The sequence below is a fragment of the Photinus pyralis genome, unplaced genomic scaffold (assembly GCF_008802855.1).
Source record: "Photinus pyralis isolate 1611_PpyrPB1 unplaced genomic scaffold, Ppyr1.3 Ppyr1.4_LG7, whole genome shotgun sequence".
Lineage (NCBI taxonomy): Eukaryota > Metazoa > Arthropoda > Insecta > Coleoptera > Lampyridae > Photinus > Photinus pyralis.
Window position 1 is genome coordinate 451,593 of NW_022170738.1, and position 16,509 is coordinate 468,101.

At 37.7% G+C, this 16,509-nt stretch overlaps 2 protein-coding genes across 2 annotated transcripts; both read left to right on the top strand.

Moving 5' to 3' along the window:
* Positions 1-2,803: 2,803 nt before the first annotated feature.
* On the top strand, positions 2,804-3,808 carry LOC116175344. The gene is made up of 4 exons (XM_031493417.1): positions 2,804-3,001; positions 3,052-3,199; positions 3,251-3,439; positions 3,487-3,808. The coding sequence occupies exons 1-4, from the start codon at positions 2,825-2,827 to the stop codon at positions 3,702-3,704; spliced, it is 732 nt and encodes a 243-aa protein (XP_031349277.1). The 5' UTR covers positions 2,804-2,824; the 3' UTR covers positions 3,705-3,808.
* Positions 3,809-6,917: 3,109 nt separating this feature from the next.
* LOC116176768 (putative aminopeptidase W07G4.4) lies at positions 6,918-14,821 on the top strand. The gene is made up of 6 exons (XM_031495527.1): positions 6,918-7,064; positions 7,118-7,511; positions 7,697-8,365; positions 8,797-8,896; positions 14,302-14,496; positions 14,551-14,821. The coding sequence occupies exons 1-6, from the start codon at positions 7,048-7,050 to the stop codon at positions 14,718-14,720; spliced, it is 1,545 nt and encodes a 514-aa protein (XP_031351387.1). The 5' UTR covers positions 6,918-7,047; the 3' UTR covers positions 14,721-14,821.
* Positions 14,822-16,509: the final 1,688 nt, after the last annotated feature.

Below are 16,509 nucleotides of genomic sequence, written 5' to 3' on the forward strand. Positions count from 1 at the left end.
ATTTGTTCAGATAGAAAACAAAAACAAACGAAAATATCACTTATTTGTTGCTATGGAAAAAAGAATTTAATTTGCTGTCACTTCCCTTTGTGACAATCCAACTTCCAAAATGGTTGACACACTAGCCGAAGGAGTGGGAATTATTCTAATTATTTAATACAAAGGTTAGTTATAATTATTAATTATTGTTTTAATTTGCGCTTGTTATGTTTTATTTTGTTTCAAGGTCAACTTGGATGCATATAAATATTGCAATTTAAATTGAAAATGAACGTATTTATTTTTTCATTTTATTTGATAATATCGTATAATAATTATGTACATACACACAAACGGAAAAAATTATCCTTTAATTAAAAGTTGCCTAAAATAATCTAAAACGTCCACATTTGATGGAATTTTGACATATTCAAAAGACGATTATAGCAACAGCCACCTAGCTCAAACTAGGAAGCTAAAAACTTGAATGGAACAATGCGACACGTGACAATTTGAGTGATAGATTTTTTGATTCTAAAAACAACAACCCCAACAAAAATGTATGAAAATAAAAATAAAAATTTATATTCGCCTAAAAACTCTCACGGATTATTTCCCTCCAAAAAAGTAATTCTTTAAATTTCAGCAACATACTCGTCTCAAGAAAGTCCACCTCCACAATGTCTGACCCTTTCTTAAATTTTTGCCCCCCAAATATATTTACCCAAGACCCAGTCTCAGAATGTACTACATATAACCCGTAATATGCGCCCCAAAATAATATTCCAATAAGTGCCTCGTTCCGAAATATTTACTCAACACAGAAAACTCGATCAGAAAAAAGGAAACTTACCTCCTACTCCTTCCAGGAGCATCTTTCAAGGAAAATTCACCCCTACAATATACGCCCTCGGAAAAACCACTTGACCACGTCGCCCGTTCGTTAAAAGTTGAAATACAAACTTGAAATTTGATTTACAGTCATAATCGAAAATTGCAAATTGAAATAAAATAATTTCAAGATGGAGACGCTTCCGTAAATACCGCAAGTGGTCGCCATCTTGGGTTTGTTAAAAATAGAAACATACAATTTTCTCTTTTTTCTAAATGCGCTATTTTGTTCTGAATTCAAGATTTACGTACCTACCCATCTGTCATTGTTATTGACATAATGTGAATTTGTCTCTAAAAATTTGAAGATGAAAGTGTCCATTCAAAAATTCATATCTCTTAATCCGTTCAAGAAAAGTGAGTGCTCTCTTTTATAATCGAATCGTTAAAAGTCTAAGGAATTTTTTTAGAGGAAAAGTTTCCAGGGCTGCAGCGATTTTTCAAAGGTGGCAATCAAAAAGTGTCAAAAACTTCAGGTTTTTTAAATTGCAACTTTGATGTCAGCAACATTTTGTATGCCTACAGGGTTTGTATAAAAAGTATCGGGAAAAGTACCTATCATAAAAGTAGATATAAGTATTTTAGATATTGCTACAAAATGTTAAAATCCTTCGTAGTGCTCCCCTTGAGCGTCGACTCACTTTTGCCAACGTTTTTTCCACGACTTGAATGCTTCTTGGTAAGCGGATTTCGGAAGGTCACTTAGGGTCCCATGGGGGTCCTTTGAAGAAGGATTTCACTTTTGGGAATAGAAAAAAGTCTGCGTGTATTTGGGAAAGCGGCACCACCACAGCATCGTGGAGTGAAATGTTAACTTTTTTTCGCAATAAAGCTACTCATGTTGAGTGAGCTCTCCAATGGGCGTTTAATGAGTGATCGTTCAAAATTCTTGAGAATTCCTCTACTCTTTGCTGCGTCAGATGAGTTCCCGTCAAGTATACGAATGGTAACCATTTTTTGGGACCCTTAGCGAATTTCGCTGATATGAATAAGGTAGAGTAATATCCAAACCTGATGCATTGCCTTAGAGATGCTATTAAAATGACGAGACGATTAAAACTGACGCAAGGTGTCTTGTTGCTCCATGACAATACACCATTGCACGAGTCCAGACTTACCAAAGCTGCTGTAGCTGATTATGGCTTCGAAGAAATTGAACATCCGCCTTATAGTCCAGATCTCGCACCCACAGTGGCTATTTTTTGTTCCCCAATCTCAAAACAACACTAAGGGGGACAAAATTTAGGGAAAATGAAGAACTTATCGCAGGTGTTGAGGGTCTTTGGCGGAAAAACCAAATTAATACTTGTAATACTGGATTAAAGATATGTTATTGAAACAGTGTTATTCTGTATTCAAAAGCAGGGGAACTATTTCGAGAAATACAATTTTGTTGTTGCTCTAGGTTTTTGGTTTCATGCCTAGTCCGGGAATATAAAACGACCATCGTACAATAAAATTGGAGACATTTCGACTTAGCACGGTCCAGGAAAATTTTGTTCTTTATGCAGGAAATGTTGAATGTTCCCTGACACACTGCGTGTGTAAATAAGTCACTATGATCGATTCATGTACTCATTTTCTGCAACTAGTGAACAAAACATAATGACTATTAAAATCGTAACCTTCACTTTCAAAGTACAGTGAGTTTTGATTTCAAATAAGTACGCAGAGAAGATTTGCATATAAATGAGAGAATTAACTTTCAATCGATCTATTTACCTCCATTTAAATAATATAGAATAAACCTACATGGAAAGTATATATGCTTAAGAATTGCACCGGAACAACTTACGGAACTTTACCATATATAAATATCGAATATGCTATTCGGGTATCGATTAATATACAAAGCACACATGATCCCCTAACCTGTTAAGCTAATATATAACCGCACCCACTCGCAATTAGACATTGAATCACTTACACCATGCGGAGTGTAGCACTACTGATTATGGCTGCTGCTGTAGCGTCAGCGTCGGCGTTAATCGGGGGTGAAATTCGAACGGGTAACCAACTGTTATCATCTGTTGTGTCAAACTGTGCCGATATGGGATGTGTAAAAGAGCATGTTATATCATATTTGGATACCATGATCGACAAAGATTATACGAGCGGTAGACAATTTAAGGTAACAAATTTACTACAGTACAAAAAGTTGAAGAACTGTAACAATTTCAGAATATGGATGCAGCTATCCTTAAGAGAGTGTCACGAATTATCAAAACGCACGAATTCCGACTAACCCTGCCTGAATTTATGTTCGACAAGACTCAAGTGGTGTACAACCCCAAAAGTGGCTTGGATGTTGTAAGTACCGATGGAGAAGGTAAGACGATTCATTTTTAAAACCAAAAAAGGCTACACCCCCATAATTTAGAAGGCCGAGGACTTCTGAAAAAGAAGCTTTTGCTGCCAGTGCTGTTACTTCTGAAACTGAAAATGAAAGCCTTACTGCCAATCTTCGTCGCGCTAATTGGTTTAAAATCGTTCAAGGCCCTCATACTCAGCAAACTCGCGATCACTATCGTTCTTGGATTCATCATTTACACGCTTCTTACGAAATCAGGTGAGTTATTATCAGAACGTACCGAAGCAAAGTGTAATGTGGCACAGGTATGCCAATGCCGATGAGTATGGCACCGGTTGAACCGCCAGCCCCCATTTACGGCCCCCCGGCTTCAACTGCTGCACCAAACTCGTACGAGCCTAGTTGGGAACCCAATTCCGGTGGACCATATTCTAGAGTGTGGAACAGCGCGAACGATGCTCACAATTTGGCGTACTCCGCCTATTACCCTGGTCCCGTAAGCAGTTCCACGGCGGGACCGTAAAACTACACCCGGTAAATAATTTATTGCCTTGTGTAAATATGAAGACATTATTCCATTGCGAGATGGGATTTATACGAGAACTGAGTATTCAAAAGTTATTGTAATTTTTTACACCATGCTTCTTGTTAATAAAAATTTATTTATTGTACGTGTTTTTACAACTGGAACAGCCGTTACAGCATCCCCGTTGTTTGGTAGGAGGATTTAAATATGAAAAATAAGACTAATGTAACGTGATCAATAAGTTAGAGAAAAAGGCAAAAATGACCCTATCCAGGGCCCGCAGCTGTTTTATTGCATTATTAGCGAGTGACCAAAAATTGAACAAGGGCGTTCTAATGGTGGAATAAGCTAAGGGTGAAAAGAGAATATAGTGAAAATACAAAAAGTGCGAGAGCGCTCTAAATGGAGGGATAACTTCAAAAAGGGAAAGAAAACGTATATTGCGGAGCCGAATTTCTCAGGTCAACAGTTATGCAGAGTTTTATACCCCCAGGAACAAAATTGACATGAACGGATACTTACACGTACAAAGAAGAGAGTCGACATAGAAACATTCTAGGAAACATCCCTGGATTTAAAGGTAGGCACCAAGCGGCGTGTTAATTGATGCGCTATAAAACCTCAAAATACGGGAGGCTTCTGTAATAATTAACATTTAAGGGCTTATTGAATACCCATGTGGGGGTAAAGAAGTTCAGTCAGAGTGCTGTGGTTATCAATCGTTTGTCGCTGAAGAGAAGTCTTTTTTAAGGTCTTCAAGTTATCAGTTAGAAATTGTAATTACAACGAAGTCCGTGTCACCTAAATCGAGTTTTATGTGAAGTCAAAAAAATTAAGTTCCGACGCATCTTCAGCTTGGTGTTTGTTTTATGTGTTAGTGCACCTGTTTATTGAAAAGCGTATTTATGACCGGGCGATAAATAGTAATTACAACTTTATTTAAATATAATTTGTTTAATCGATCGCTTGTTGCGTGGTAGGTACATGTGTTTTTCTGACCCTGAGCGCCAATTTTTCTTTCAGCTAATTTGATTGATTTATGTAGAATAAATTTGTTTTATTTGTAAGTGGTTAGTTTTGTGTTTAATCGAACCCAAATTACGACCCAGGAGTTTTCATGTTAAATTTTTCTACGGTAAAGGGCGTCTCCCTGGATGATCTTCGTTACGTTACGATTGGCAAGCAAACAAAAATTGAGCGCTGAACTAAAAACCCTGCCCCCCCCCTCTCCCTCGCGTGCCGCTGCTCGACAGCACTAGTAACGAATTCCGCTGAACAATTTATAATAAAATATGTATTACTTGCTACTATTACTGATTTCAATTAGATCCTATAAATTTTCCATAGCTAGGAGTTTTGGTGAGTTTGCACTGTCTGCGGAACTAATATCAATGATTAGATGTTATAATTTATTTTTTTTATCTGAAGAGAGTTCCTGTACCTACTAGGAAGAACGAATTTCTCGGGTGCGAATTTTACGTGAGCGAAACGTTCCGGGACTCGAACCTTCAGAGTGTGTACGACTAATATCCATGGTGCGAATGTGCGAATTGCCAGGATGCGAATTATCCGGGACCAAATTTTCCGCACACGATATGAAAACCCCTAATAAGGAACTCGAGTTAAAAAAAGTCTGGAATCCGAGCTCTACTCTCATTACAGACCTCTTTTATTGCAGACACTTTGAGAACTGAAGGTCACGTTGGGTTCAATGGATGCCGCCCGGGGCATCTTGGTCAGCGTCGAATTGTTAGCGGAGGGCCACACCCTGGCAGGACAGGCATCATTTGAATATGCTAACATTACATACGCCCGTTAATGCACCTTGACGATACATAATCAAAAGTTTCAAAGAGGTGACATTACACCTGCTATGGTACTGATGGCTATGCCCAGGTTCAATATCCTAAAATTCGGTTCGTAAATGTCCGAGATGACTAAAAGGCACTGTGAATGTTGATTGATTAGGTTCCACTTTTCGCATTGCGTATTATATGGCTAAATATATGCTCAGTTTGAATTTCATGCACTTCGGTTAATAACTAACGGAGATGTCAAAAGGACCTTCTGTATTTTTTGGCCTACATTGCCAATTCACTAATTTCGATCTAGAAATTTGATAAATAATCCATTTGGAAAATTTCAACGAAATCGGTTCATCCGTTCTCTTTTAAATCGATCGACAATCGACATGAAGCCATCGAGCAAGTCATCTGCGAGCGGCCGGACAGACGAGCGAGCGGACGATTGGGGGAAAGCTTAAGCGTTTTGCTAAAACAAGGCCACTGGTAATAAAATTGCTCCTCATAATTCGCCCTGATTTGTGTAACTACATCTGTAAAGCATATATGGAAGTGGGTCATTTCTGAAATAGCTATTTATACAATATAAGTTGCGAAATGAGTGTCTTTTAGGCACGCGACGTGAAAATTGTCCAACGAGGCAAAGCCGAGTGACTAAAAGGCATCGTTTCGTAACGAGTTATATACAAGATTTTTTGTGAAAGCGGAGAATTTAATAATTTTATAATTTTATTAGTAATTATTTTTAAACATTTTCAATTTTCATATTAGCAAATTTACAAACCTTATTGCATTCAATTCAAAAGTTTATAATTGTGCATTTAATATTTATAATAAATAGATATTTCATTGATTTTAATGTTTCATTTTTAGTTTTACGCACTAGTGCCTAAAACTTTGATATTTAGGCATTAGTGCCTAAAAGAGTGTCATTTCGAAATTCTAATCAATGTCAAAATTTGTCAATTTCGAAACGCTTTCACAAAAAAATAATGTAAATTCACTTCTGACTTCCACATTTTTCACCAGGACTAAAAATAGGTGAATGTGATGTGATTTTATCCCATTAAGTAATTGGCAGTACCACCTACAACTATTACTTAAGATTTTATATCGCTGACCTGAAGTCCCCTCATGGGGTTTTTCAATTTGGAAAGCTGTGTGTAATACGAGAAAAAAACCATTGTATGTGCATCAAAATTTTTCAAACGGATGGTATATTTCCATCTATTATGCGTAATCAACGTACCTACATAGAATACTACATTGAAGTGAAGATTCCCTTTTAAATTCCCAAGCTTTGCGTTAGATGGTGCTACGGTACGGAAAAGGCCATAAAAATGGAATTTGAAATCATTTGTCAGGTAATTCCTTTTTTATCATAGAATTTTGCCGATCGTAGCCGAGTGGTGATGATCCGCATGGACTTTGTTTAACAGTACTCCCACTACGAAAGATTTCATTTTCATGTTTTCCTCTTTTTATAAATAGGGAAACAATAGACACAATCAGTGATTATTTGAACTGTATCCATTACAATGGTAGACCATAACCGGTAAATTAAATTATGGGTAATTATCTACAGCTTAAAAATGTATAAATTTTTAGTTTAGGGGCGAATGAGATTGCCGAAGAGAGAGATATTAAAAGTCAAGGTTACGATGCCATACTTTTGATTGCACATTCTAAGCGACCGCTTAAAATTGCTTCGGTTTTTTCGCCGGCGGTTTCTAACGCTTTGCAGTACGATCCTGGACTGAAAACAGAAGTCGGGGTCATACCTTTGAGCGATCATCCCGCAGGACGTCTAGTCTACGCCCCTATATGCAATATTGATCCCGACTATGACGATGTCAGGGTTATAAAGGATGCAGTTATCAAGGGATTGAAAAGGGCCTTACTTTTGGAGGCAAAAAGGATTCTACTCGTGGTAGAGGACTTTCCAGAGTTTGAGAATGGTTTACTGGTGGGCGTGTTGGCCGCGTTGGAGGTGGTGTATACGGTGAGCATTTGTGTTATGGAAGTGTTTCCAAATATATTTAGCTCGAGTGGACATTTTTATCAGATAACGTTATCAACATTTAGAGGATGGCGCCGTTTGCCATAATCACACAAAACGAGCATTTATATGAATACTAAAATTGTTACTTCCCAAAGTTGCACCCCTCATTTTTCATGCTTTTCCAGCCGATACAAGTACGAGAAAGAAATCCATCGAGGAGTGTAAAACTAGAACGATTGGGAGTTCTTAGTCATAACACAGACAAGGACGTTGTGACAATTGCAAAGATTCTGGAACGGGGAAGATATGTGGCGCGTGACATTGCTGGGGGAGATCCTGAACGAATGGCTCCCATCAAAATTCAAGAATATGTAGAGGGGCTATTCTCGAAGACCTCCATTAAGATAACAGTGGTGTCCGATCGAGAGGTGCTAGCGAAAGAGTATCCGCTGTTTGAGGCCGTCGATCGTTGCGCCAGTGTAGTAGAGCGACATCGTGGAAGAATCGTCTTTTTGGAATATACTCCACCAAAGGAGGCGACTAAGACCCTTATGCTAGTAGGCAAGGGAGTTACCTATGATACCGGTGGCGCAGATGTCAAAGTTTCGGGAGCCATGGTAGGAATGAGCAGAGATAAGTGCGGAGCTGCGGCAGTTGCAGGCTTTATGCACATCGTCGATCAAATCAAACCTCCCCAAACCAAAGTTATCGCGGCACTATGTCTTGTTCGAAACAGCATCGGCTCTAATTGTTACGTGCCCGATGAACTCATCATGAGCCGATCAAAGGTTGCTGTTCGAATGACCAACACCGATGCTGAAGGACGCGTAGCGATGGCTGATGCACTTTGCAAGGTATGTTAAAAAAACTATACTCCCGTACGTTGCTCCTGCTACAATTTATTTACATACTCGCGTGTAAGTAATCATTATTAGGTATACTAACAACTAACAAGGTTTGCCTACAATCAGAAACTATGTTAAATAGCGCCACGTACAAAAAATTCACCTAACTAATTCACACTCGAATACCTACACTGAAAGAATTTAAATTAGCATAATTGAAGCATGTGTTTTATGGTAATTTTAATATTTATTATTAATACGCAATGGAATGTGTTATACATGCCGTACTCGTTTTGATACCTGTTACAAATACAAAAAAAGGCGTAATGATATAATTACATCGCATTATTTCAAAATTACCATAAATAATTTGCTGATGAGGGAAAAAATTAGGGCGAAACGTTATCATTTGTATAATCTAAACAATTTTCCTTCTGTAGATGAAAGAAATGGCCGTCACTGCAGTCAACCCGCATTTATTTACCGTAGCAACCCTTACTGGTCATTGTGTTTTGAGTGTTGGTTATGGATACTCTATAGGTAAGTGTGTCGTATTTAGTATGCTAAATCCCAATATTAATAACTCCTTAGTCGGTATTAGATTCTTTAATTGCAAGAACGCGTGGTTAAGTTGTTCTTGCATAGCATCAAAATCGTTCGCAAGCTTAAAAATATTTGTCAAGTTTAAAGTATTTTACTTATCTGAGTAATTTTTCAATTGACGCAAAAGTTTATTATATTCGAGTGCATGGGTCCCTAAGCACTCATTTAGGTACTTAAGGCTTCCATATCTGGGCGTTATATCGTTGAGTGAAATTCGTTATTCAATGGATATAAATTATGGAATGATAGCACTTCATTGAGAAATCTTATGACGATGCATTCATCCATAAAGGATTTAATCACTTTAAAGTACGGAAAATTGCGGTAGGTATCTATGGAAGATTAAAATATGAAACACATTCGCTTCCTATTGGTAAAATTTCGTTCGACTTTTATACCTATACCAGTCATGACTTGTGCGTAAGCGCAACTGAAATGAATTATGGCAGGTCGTGCCAAAAGGTCTTTAACAGACAACGAATTTGATTGTTGGAGCTTATGAGCCTGACTAGTGGTTTTGCATCTTATGGCATCCAGTTACTTTTCCTTGTAATCTAAAAAAGTGTGCAGACAGCCAACAGACATTAAAATATCTTTTTTTACCCCAAAAAAACTGCAGTTTGACGTAGTCAACAGCAATAGTTTTACGTAAATGGAGGAAGAATGAAAAAATGTCATGAAGAAATCAAGACTGCGCAGGAAAATAAAAGAAAACGGTCAAGAACAAATCAGAAATAATGGGTGGGAGTGGGAAAGACATGTGAATTTGCCAGCAGCACACACAACAGACCAGTCACAAATGGACAACATATTAGCACACTCCACGGCTATATCTGCCTCGCAACCTCCTACATCCCATCGTTTAATGTTGTTGAAAGGCCCTAGGGGAGAATCCCCACATCGCGGCAGTTGCGAATATCTTCGTGCTTTGGGGACGTAGCTCTTTAACGAAACTTTTAGACCCTCAGTTTATTTGAAAAGAAAAATGCTTATTTTGGTCCCCTTCCTCCCTTCTGGCCCCATTCCCAAATTGCTAATCGTAGAGCATTAATTGTTAATTCTTGGTTACAAAAACTACACGTTTTACTGTTTCTCAAATAAAATGAATGATAAATAAAACATTTCAATATTGTGGACTAACTGCCCATAGATACAACACAAATCTGCTAAATATTGCAATACGTATATTACACCGCAATATAATAGTAGATAATATTGCACTATAAGATAAAACATGGTTAAATTAAAGTTGATGAATTTACTAATACACTAAACATTAGTTGCTATACCATCATTATTCATAAAAATTCATCTGTGATGTGGAAAGCAATTATAAATCTTACAGTTTAAAATGTACAGGGCGCGCTGTTAAGAAAGGTCACAGGCCATATTTGCGCAGCTTTGAGAAAAAGATTTTGTTGACAAAAGACACCAAAAGAAATCGCCGGAAATTATTTTCAAGTTTCTAGGTTTGCCGCTAGAGGGTGTATGATTCATGGTTTAGTAAAAAAATCATTTTTTCCTAAAATATACTCCAAAAACATACCAAAAATACATGCATCGCAATCTTGTATTAATTTTGCATCATTTTGATGCAGAAGATGCTCTAGATAGTAGAATATGAGAGGTGGGAGGAAGGGAACATCTCCTTATGGAGTTGAATGAGTTTATGTTAACCAATTCTCACATATTTACCATAGTTCGGCAGCATAGGAATGTCCAAAATTACCTTTATTACTTAGGGTTTGTAGTTACCGAAAGCACAAATTAATTGCCTTTTACCTTTTTACCGGTTGCCACTTTATTTATAATGTTATTAGCACCTCGTATAAGCAATTTGATGCACAACTTTGGTTACTAAATTGTTCTTTCAACCTAACTAGCCACTCCAAAAAATAGTGCATGTTTTGCACCTTGGATTCCAACGCCTTCGTGGTAACAATTCATTTGAATACGAGTACCACAATCCAATAATGCACCGGAACGAAAACGTTTATATACTTATTAATACGGTAACGTTTAGCACTGTTCACAGTTAAAAATTATATCCGCCCGATAATCTTCGCTACCAATCGAAGTCCCTTTGTTACTTAAAAACCACCTCTTATAATTTGTCTTGTTCGAAAGGGCAGTTCTCACTGAATATACCAAGTACGCACGACATTAAATTCGTCGAAAAATGGTGGCACAAATGTTCGGTTCCGGAGCCAACTATTGTCCCACACACCGCGATTATACAGCTTTTACACGACCCCAAAATGTAGATTCTATAAGACTTTCGCCCTCCATCAGATTTTTACTTAAAAAACACCTGGCCGAATCCCAAATACGAAACGACGCCCGATTTCTGATCGCAACTTTTGCGAAAAAGGTGCTCTTTTAAAGAATACAATCTAATAAAACTAGACTCACGGTAAAGGGCGGACCCCCCACACAAATTCTCCTCTAGAATTACTGCTCCGGGAATTTACGCCTCCAAAGAATATTCTCCTCCGCCGAAATACTCCCCACGAGGAATTTTGTTTAAAAAAAAATTCATGTTAACGAAAAGCTCCTTCCCAAAGAATTAAACAGAAGGTGTCCTACGAGAAGCATTCGTTCGTATAACCGAAGAACTTCCGATTTAGTTATTTTAATATTGATTGCTGGTTGATTTTTTATTTCAAAGAAATTCACACATCTGATCTTTGAGAAATTTGAACAAAATCTCTTTCAAAAATTTCAAAAATTGCATATTCAGAACGTACGCAAAGACTATAATACCAAAGGTTCGACAATTTCTGTTGTTGGGTGCAGTTGTATGCAATGACCGTGACATACGTGCCAAAATCATATTCCGAAAGGGACCTACCTGGGGTGGCTATAGAGATCATAACGCCAAACGTTGGGGAAGAAATCAGACCGATCGGTCTTCTGCACCGGGGCCAAACCGGACCGTAATCATCATTTCAGATAGTGATGGTTCTTCTGTACCGGTCTTTGGGACGGATCGGCCCGAAATCGTCCCTGTCTTTAGTGCGGTAAGGTCCAAAGATCGAGACCGCGACGATACCTACCAAAGACCAAATATTAATACCCCTAAGTGGTTTATTCAATAGCAGTTGCTGTGACTGTCGCCCAGTAAGCCAAATTTCCCAGAAATGGCTCAATACTACTTCCAGGCCCGTAACCAAAATGAAGTAGCAGGGGACCATTAACCGTACATTCCAGTGGGGGCAAGACTACTTGGCCACCCCCTGGCTACGAGCCTGTACTATTTCGTACCTCTGAGCGTCCCTATTTTTCCAGTGATAATCGTTTAGGAATAGTTCATTGCAATTGAGTTTATTGCTCGCTTGCAGCATTTTTACTACTATCTACAGCTGTCCTGTACATTTTTCTAAAAGGAAAGTCGTATGTACGCATAATTTTCACGGATTTTAACTGGAGGTCACTGCAATGCTAGAGATGACAAACCGCTTACACGTTTTCAGTCATGGTGAAAGGGTATCGCATAGTTGGCACCGGTCCGGTGGAAAGACATTCACCACTTGTAGAAGGTAGTAGAATCGACTGTGTGCCACCAAACGTAGGAATTAACGAAAATGAAACAAGAACCACTGGCTGATCGAGGGATTGCTTCCACTGAAAGAGGTGGGAGTTCTAGCTACGCCGGAGCTCCATTCAAAGAGAATAATCTGTGAGTTGCCGTTATAGAATAATTTTGGGGAAGGATTAAGGTAGAATGCAACATCTTGTAGAAGACCTGCGTAATGAAATTGAAGAACGGAGAAGCTACCTAGTGAAAGGTCTACTGATACAGGCACATATTAAAAGTTACGCGATTAATCTATTTTTCGCGTCAGTAAACCTTTTAAAAATTTCATCTTGGGTCGAATTCCAGGTTTTCTTTTCTCTCCAGAAATCTGCACTTAATATTGAAATTATAAAAAAGCTTTTAGTGTAAGTGCTGCTCGCTGCGAAAGCATTTTTCGAAACTAGTTAAGATCGATAGTGAGCTACACATGGATAACAAATTTCGCTATCCTGTCAATGAAACGGGAAGTTAATGCTCCTAGTTTTGAGTCTTTTGTCAGTGAATTTGATTGTCATAAAACTCGGCCAATAGATTTGAAAATCAATCGCTCTCTGCTATTTTTTTACATAAAGTGTAGTAATTTTATATGTAACTTGAAAGTAATGCCATAGCATGATACTTGTTAAGTTGCAGTATCATGATGCCATAGGACCTCAAATTGAGGTGCGTTTCGACTCCCGCAAGGTGGGTGCTGTGCACGAAATATGGGAGATTAATTCCAAACCCAAAGGGGCGTTTTTTTGTAAAACCGTAAACCGGCGAATTCTAATCGAATGAATTTAACAAATACATGATAAAAAGAGAGCTTAACAGTTTATCATTTTACGGAGAATGTAAAAGTAAAAGCACCCAAAAAGAAAAAGAAGGCAAATAACTAAAGGCAAGGCATGTAAAGAAAAATTAAAGAATTACTGCCTATCATAAAATTGAAGATTAGCGTAAAGGCTACATTGGTAATGAATGAAATATTCTGAAGATGGCATGGTGTTTATTAACCTATAATATCAAATCAAGATTGAGAAAGATAAGTACAAACAGAAAAGTTGAAGGCTAGGCAAAGGTGATATATTACGCAATAAATGTCTAAGATGCGAGGATTAGTGTCATGAATATTGTTACAAGCCCATGGGAACGTATAGGTATAGGAAGCTAGATTGGAGCAACGTATTTTGCAGATTTTGAAACATCCAAATAAACAAAGAAGAAAGGAGTTTTCAGATGAACTTCGAACACCAGTTCCGGAGTAAGTCGCCAGTGGCAAATTCCCAAAGAAAAAACTCACTAGAAAATCGCTGCAGGAATTCATTCTTGATCTCTATCTAATTTTTTTCCCATCTGCAAACCGTTGGCAAAAACCGTTTAGTGAGAGAAATTGTATTGGGCAAGGTAATTATCAAAAAACTGCCGGGGCCCTACTTAAGAAAGCTGTTAGCACTTTACGCATAACTGTACCAATATGCATTGAGAAAAAATCGCACCAGGAAGTAACAGTACTAGAAATTAAAGAGGCGTTTTTCGCATCAAAAAATTATTTAACCTGGCAGAATTGACATCACGATTTTTATTGCTATGTAATGGTATAACTGTAAAAAAAACGCGAACTGCGCGAAATGTACAATCAAAATTATCCGCTAGTCCGTTACTTGTCCCCATTTTCTTTTAAACTACAGTTCCTTATAATTATTATAATAAAGACGTTAAATTCTTTCTTGTTTACACGCGCATTTGCCAGTATTTTTTGCTAATTTTTTGCGAATACTACTAGCAATGGATAACGGACCCGCACGCAAGCATGGAAATGCGAATAAATTGCAAGAGGAAGGCGCAAAAATTGGCGATCCGTACGAAATTTCGACGATACGCAAGGAGGATTTCGCATACCACAAAGGCAGATCGGAGGAGGAGGACGCGACCCAAGGAAATAATCAACCTTCCACTCGCACCTTAAGAGGTCATCAAGGTATTAATTGCGAATTATTAATTGTGAGAAAAGACGAACGTCTGTCTGTTTTAGGTCCTGCGGCATTCTTAATTATGGCTTCCGGTCTCGACAAGCATGGATCGGGAAGCACAACCCCGTTGAAATATACCCACCTCGACATTAGTGGATCGTCCTGTGGAAACTATCCTGCACCCGAAACTGGTGCGCCCATTCTTTCACTTGTGCATACCTATTTATTTTAATGCTTGCATTTTTAATTAATCCTAATTAATTCATACGGTTAAAATTTATTAATTCAAATTTTGGCGTGCAAAAACGATCAATAAAATACGTACGTCTTTGACATTATCTGTAAAACAATTCCGTTGTAAATCACGACGGGAATGGGCCGTGCTCGCATCATTTTTAGGTGAAAAACTCGGCGTTGGAGGTGAAATTGCTTGTAAAATATATGACAATCAAGACAAATATGCATCAAAAAACTAATAAAATAAGTAATTCAAGGTTGTGATTGTTCTAAAGCAAGGAGAAATAATATCAATAACTTGATAGAACCGCATACCTCCTTGATCTTTATTTGCGAGTGAAAATCCTGTTCCTACTTTATGCACCTTAATGTTGGTCAAGGTTCTAATAAGTATTTTCAAGTACGATTTTGTTCTAATATTTCTATATTTAACTACACCATTCGCAATTTCCGATACAATTTCAGGGTTACTCGCATAAGCATCTGAAGGGTGGAGTAGGTAATGAGCGATATTTTTCCGTTTCGGTGTTTCATGAACGAGCGATTACGTGGAACAGAAAAATACGCGTAAAGGTAAGCGATAGGAGTGGGAAAACAAATCGGTCATAACTAAAAAAAAGGCTGAAATTAAAGCCATCTAACACTGAAATGGCGAGACAGAAAAAATGATGGTGCCAATGCAACACAGAGAATTATTTTCATCATTCAATGTTACTGGACTTGATATAAATTACTCTGAGCGGTGTAACAATTAATTCGTGAGAACTTCAATACCGTACCAATAAAGAAACCTAATCGACGTATCAATGTTTTTCTTCCTTGAAAAATTAGCGAAATGTAAATTGTTATATTTGCGTTACTTTCAGACTCAATTAGCATACAAATTGCTGAATTATGTAAGATATAGCCGAAAGTTTATTCAAATAATGATTCATAATAATGAAAACATAGATACAATCCTTTAAATATGTATCAGTGCACAAAGAAAAAACATAATACCTTGAATTGTTAATGGAATAAAGAGTGAAGTACACACTGCACCCAAAAGGTACCTGTTTTTCTTCCCAGAGTTTCGGTTTTTTTGTCCAGCGAGTGTTTGCAATGAAGATTTGTGTAGGACCGCATTAAATATAAATAATAATTAACAAGATCAAGAAAACAGCGTCACAATGGTATAAAAACTGTTGTTATTTTTACTACAGAGATTCTTCCAATCCATCCTCATTTTTGACATATTCAGTGTAAGGAGCTTTTATTATCGAAAGGATCTACCGTTAAATTTTCAGAAAAATTGCTCAGTGCAGAACCTTATGTGGGAGTTCTGAGATCTATTCGCGTAATAACGTGCGAAAATGCGTAAATATGCACGCCTGTGACGGCCTTCAGGATAATGTTCTCAATGGGATCTTTTACGAAATGATTTGATATACATCCGCATATTGCACTATCGATGGCGCTTAATTGACAAAGACTTTCTTTTTTACTGTGCGGTGCGCACAACTGACGACTCTGTTAACCTTTTCCTGCTCGTTGGCTAAGATTTTGCGCCACTTTCAAGGGCCCTACAGACGGACGTTTTTGTACGCGTTCATGTAGGTACGTGCATACAAAAACGTGAATTATATTGTATTATTATTATAATAAATTTAAAAAATACTACCTACCTATTTCTTACAGTTCCCGAGATCTCCCCATGATGGCCCTCCAATTTATTGAATCAGTCTGTATATAAACCTTTAAATCAGGCTTTAAATATACTGATACCATTATAATAGGCAGATAGA